Source organism: Hyposmocoma kahamanoa, unplaced genomic scaffold (genome assembly GCF_003589595.1).
Source record: "Hyposmocoma kahamanoa isolate Upper Pololo Valley unplaced genomic scaffold, ASM358959v1 66, whole genome shotgun sequence".
Classification (NCBI taxonomy): domain Eukaryota; kingdom Metazoa; phylum Arthropoda; class Insecta; order Lepidoptera; family Cosmopterigidae; genus Hyposmocoma; species Hyposmocoma kahamanoa.
Genome location: NW_020653854.1, coordinates 8801195 through 8806198, shown reverse-complemented (window position 1 = coordinate 8806198; position 5004 = coordinate 8801195). Strand labels below are relative to the sequence as shown.

The 5004-nt window shown below is 36.5% G+C and overlaps 1 protein-coding gene across 1 annotated transcript; it reads left to right on the top strand.

The window, feature by feature from the left end:
- Positions 1 to 292: 292 nt before the first annotated feature.
- On the top strand, positions 293 to 4397 carry LOC113231811 (ras-related and estrogen-regulated growth inhibitor-like). The gene is made up of 5 exons (XM_026466346.1): positions 293 to 515; positions 1352 to 1428; positions 1512 to 1693; positions 1809 to 1995; positions 2473 to 4397. Exons 1-5 carry the CDS (start codon positions 398 to 400, stop codon positions 2539 to 2541), a joined length of 633 nt encoding a protein of 210 aa, XP_026322131.1. The 5' UTR covers positions 293 to 397; the 3' UTR covers positions 2542 to 4397.
- Positions 4398 to 5004: the final 607 nt, after the last annotated feature.

The window sequence follows — 5004 nt, the reverse complement described above, 5'->3', positions numbered from 1 at the left end:
TAAAATGGAAATGCTGTTATCTAAAACAAAATATTTAATTCAATAGTAAATCTTTACAGTTGATATTTTATTATATATCTTAGAAGCATATTATCTTTCTTACCTTAATATAGATCTATGAGCCATATCTCGTGGTTTGAAAAGGAAAAAAGGTGTGGCCATTGATTGCGTCGGTAATTCGCAAACCGCACGTTAAAGTTAGCCTAAAGCCCTTTTGTCTACTTTCCCTCTAATTGAGCCTTGTAGTTATAAATTGATTCAGGAATACAACTTTTGTAACACCTCTTACCGATTACCGCTAATTGATGCTTTCTCTATTTCCAACTTGTATTTCAAACCACGCGATGCGTTTTATCGTAAAGAGTAAACTATAAGTAATCAATAGCTAACTTTCTTTATGATTGCATTTACATATTTATTTAAATTGGGAAATGTTAATGGAAGTTTTCTTGTTGCAGCCGTGGTGGTTCGGTATTTGACTAAGAGATACATTGGCGAATACAGTTCAACTGGAGGTAAGATTATTTAATTAAGTTATTCTATGGCACCTACCTAGTGACGGAATGAACAAGTCGTGCGCGCAGTAGTGGTAAGCGACACACCTGTCCATTGCAGTTGCAGCCCGTCACTCTGAGACATAAGTTGACAAGTCCCATGTGCCTGTACTTTCATCAGCATTCTTACTCTTCTAAACCGAAATGCACACATTGTTCTGCTTGACGGCAAAAGTAACAATAACATTAAATCAAAGTTGATAAAGCACAAATGTAATAATAGAAATGGTTGTTGTTTTTCTTGCGTATATCAATTCGCTACTTGGTATTCGTTGTACACCGGTCATGCTTTATCTTTGTAATCTAATTTCGATGACCTCAATGTTTACATTAGAGAAGTCAATGGCGTATGAAAGATAGAGATATTAATGATGACGAGCCGTAGGGCTGGCCGGCCCTACACTGGCCAAATTTCTAGTGCCAATGGATAGGTTATTTGTGAAATTGGCAAGATACAAGGTAGGAGAGCCAAGGCGACCGACACTGGCGCCGGTAGCTACCGGACATCGACCTTTTACTACAAGCAGTTCAAAAAAAATTCATATTCCCAATGTAGAAATTATACAAACTCGATAAATTAAGTTACGTGACATACGTATAATGATACATAACATAACACTGTCTGAAATTTGCGACATCAACGTATCGAGTGTGATTGACACAGTCTCTTCATATGCCAATTTAGGGCGAGGTCGAAATCGAGAACGCATTGAATGGTCTATTTCAAGCATTATTTTCACGAATTCGTTACTATTGGTTTACTTATAAACGACAATTCACAACAGAATTTGTTACAGATTTCTTCTATCAACATCGAGTTGCGTTTGACGGCGCCACGTCAGAAGTGGAAGTGTTGGACACGTGCGGTTGCGCTGTAAATATCATCTTTATTTGTTTCAAATGTTGGCATTCATTTGTTTTCATGGCAAGGTAATGATGTTGTCATTATTTCTGTAGAAACGTGGTTGCCTAGCGGATCACCTGCGATGGGGCGACGCGTTCGCCGTGGTGTACTCTGTTTGTGATCGACGTTCCTTCATCGCTGCCGGCGAGCTACTGGCGTTGTTGGAACGGACTCGACTTCCTGGTTGCACTGCTGTGACGTTGTTGGGAAATAAGACTGACTTGGAACATGCAAGGTACCTCCATGATTGCTTGTTGGTATATAACAAATGTAGTATAAATCTGAACTCGGCTTAATGTAGTTAATGATATTTTAAAGCAGTGGTTACAAAATCTATTTTTCCTTAACAGAGTCGTTAATGCGGAAGAAGGTCAAGAATTATCACTAAGATTCGGGTGTCAGTTCTATGAGATATCAGCGGCGGAGTCGAGCGCAGGCGCGGCGCTTGCTTTTCACGCTTTACTACGCGAGGCACGGGCGTTAGCTCTTCTCCTACCATCTCCCCGACGAAAGCTGGCTGCTTATTCTGTTTCCAAGGTTCGAATACACTACAACTAGAGGAAGAATGACTCCAATATCGCCTTTCTTTTCGATTTTGATCGGTAAAATTGCATAGATAGCCCCTACTTTCAATAATTAAAAAATATATACTGCATATTTTACTTTATTAACCTGATTATTTCTAAATATGAAACCTATGACAAAGTTTGATATAAATGCATTTCGTTGTTATTTTTCCAACTTCTGTGGTTGAGTGGCTTGCGTACCGGTTTACATGGTATCATCATCTCTGAGGTCCCGGGTTCAATCCCCGTCGTTGATTTCGATTCCCATAACACATGTGTTTAAGTTACTAACTTTGGGATCAGAGCATCAACGTATATGATGTTGTCATTAGACGTTGTTAGTGAATATTTATTTTTTTAAAAGTCCCATAATAACAGGTTGAAATCAAATTTTATATAACTATCAAATCTAGCACAAAGTTAATAAGACCCGAAATTTGTTACACAGGTAATCGGGACAATTCTTGGACTGAGTAACAAGAGTGTACGGAAGAAACGCCCATCACTCAGCATATGACGTGTTTGTCTATTCACCAAAGGATGTCGATTACTCCTTGACGGGAGTTTGTTTGTGTCTGTCCATTGACAGGAGGCTATTATCGACCGATGTTGTATATCGCAGGATTTGTCGAAGGAATGCCAGGAATGCTGCCAGGTGTGACTTAAGGATTAGAACAGGACCAGTAAGGAAACAATGATTTCTTTTACTACGGGATATTATATTAGTTGTAGATAATTATACACTTTTTGATCCCTGTATATATACGTATGTACTAAGTACAATACAGCATAAATTTACTTTGAATATGAATAGATACTGTTATATATTGTATACGAATGATTGTGATGTTGTAAAAATGTTAATGTAAGTGTATGTTATTCGTGACAAAAAAAATTAATTTGCTTATGAAGCGAGAGTGGTTACTTTCTTACCATATCGTTTTTCTTTTATAAAATGGTTTGGTTTTGGTTCCGTCTTAATTTTACGTACTCGAATCTATACGAATATTATAAATGCGAAAGTAACTGTGTTAATTGTTTTCACGCCTGAACTGCAGAACCAATATCGTTGAATTTTGATATAGAGATAAGAGGAACCTAAGAGAAGGATATAGGCCACTTTTTGTCACAAAAATAAATGTTAAAGGGGGTGAAATAGAGGATGAAAGTTTGTATGAAAATCAATAAAGTTATGAAAAGTAGTAGGCTACTCGAAGTACTTATACTACGCAGACGAAGTCGCGTGCATCAGCTAGTATGTAATATATTCGATAATTGACATTCTGAAAGTTTACATCTCTAATTTCTGGTAACCTATTTGTACAGTCAACTAAAGAGTCGCTGTTCATGTAGAGGTTTTTAATTTATATTAATAAATGTCCTAAAAATTAAACAAAGGCATTTTGAATTTTAGACGATATTTTTTCATAGTAAATTTGATTTATTTTTGTATGATTATAATAAGAAAAACTCTAAATGATCTACTCTTTTATAATTGATTACATTATGGTCGGTTTTGAGTTTCATGAACTTTTGAAACTAGATAATTTGGTGCAATTTGCTCCTATCGAAATCATGCCCTATGTTACCTTTATCCATAAAATGACTGATTTTTTGTCTTCCTATAGGTATTATATAACCATGATTTGGTATATTTTTCATGCCTTTATATTTCCTTTTTCCGCGTATCCCATTAACCATTGCGTTGTTCTAAGTAGTGCAACCAAAAGTAGTTGTTGGTAAAAAATGTTTTGACAAAAAGTAAAGCGTAAGAAAATTGTACGAACATATCGATGATGAAGCGACAATGACGCATTTCCGCATCTACATACGTAAGATGGCATGGGATTTTAAAAAGTATGTTTATGGGATATGGAATGTAATAGATGAAGAATTTTTGTACAGTTATTGTTTTAATCATTGGGGTGAGCATACGGATACTCGTATAATTTCTTTCGATGATTACGTTAATGTTTTAGGGTGCGTACAAATCTGGCGAATACGCCTGTTTGCGAAAGACTCGCGAGCGACACATGTGCCTAACGTTCGCGGGCTGCTCGCGCACATTATGCGAGACTTGTGTGCGATGACATGGCGCACTTAATTGCACGCGTGCAACACCCGTTCAGCCAGATTCGCCAGATCTGTACACACCCTTAGAACACTTTAATTTTTACATAAGGTCTTGTCACTTAACCTCCGTAGGAGCTTTGAATTGCATATTGGCAACCTCCATATGATAAAAATGCTGTTCATATTTGTTTAGTCGTCTCTCGAGCAGCATCGCACTGACATATAAGATATACTTCAGGTTACAATTATAGGTGGGCGTTTAAACGAAAAGCACTTAAAAAATTTTGCTTTTTAAAATAAGCAATTAAGCACGCTTTTTATTTTAAGCATAAGCGTTGGTCAGTTGTATAGTCAACAATTAAAATTTTTAACGTGCCTAAATTTCAAGACCCACCATTTATGTTTCCTAAACAAAATAATTCGTCAATGTGAATAATAATTTTATAAATAAAAATAAAAGTGGTCTACCTTGCTTTTCGCTATCAACACAACGTTGCAAGCCTTTTGATCATAAAAGTCTATGCGCTTTTTTAAGCTTCAAACTAAAAAGCGTTTAAGTGAAAAGCGTCTAAAAAAGCACGCTTTTTTTAAAAAGCTATAACGTTTAAAAAATAAGCAGTTTTTCCAGTGACTTACAAATAAATGGACGACGGGTCTAATACAAAATCCACGAAAAAAATGTCCCAAGTCAACCTATTCGAAATTTAAATTGTAATGTCATCGCAGTATCGCGCTGTCAGTCGAACAAATGAAGACTAAAGCGGAGTTTGGCGCTCTGTATACGATTTTAGCGCCTTACAAGTGCGGACACTTTTTAGCGCGGACCCGACGTCCATATAATTGTAAGTCAATGAGTTTTTCCCATCTCTAGTTACAATGGAACTGCCAGTTACATTGCATAAAAGTT

Coding starts and splice junctions, on each gene's coding strand:
- LOC113231811 (XM_026466346.1), top strand. CDS start 398: ATGATTGCATTTACATATTTATTTAAATTGGGAAATGTTAATGGAAGT. Junction 1,429..1,511: donor TGGACACGTGCGGTTGCGCT/GTAAATATCATC, acceptor TTATTTCTGTAG/AAACGTGGTTGCCTAGCGGA. Junction 1,694..1,808: donor ACTGACTTGGAACATGCAAG/GTACCTCCATGA, acceptor TTTCCTTAACAG/AGTCGTTAATGCGGAAGAAG.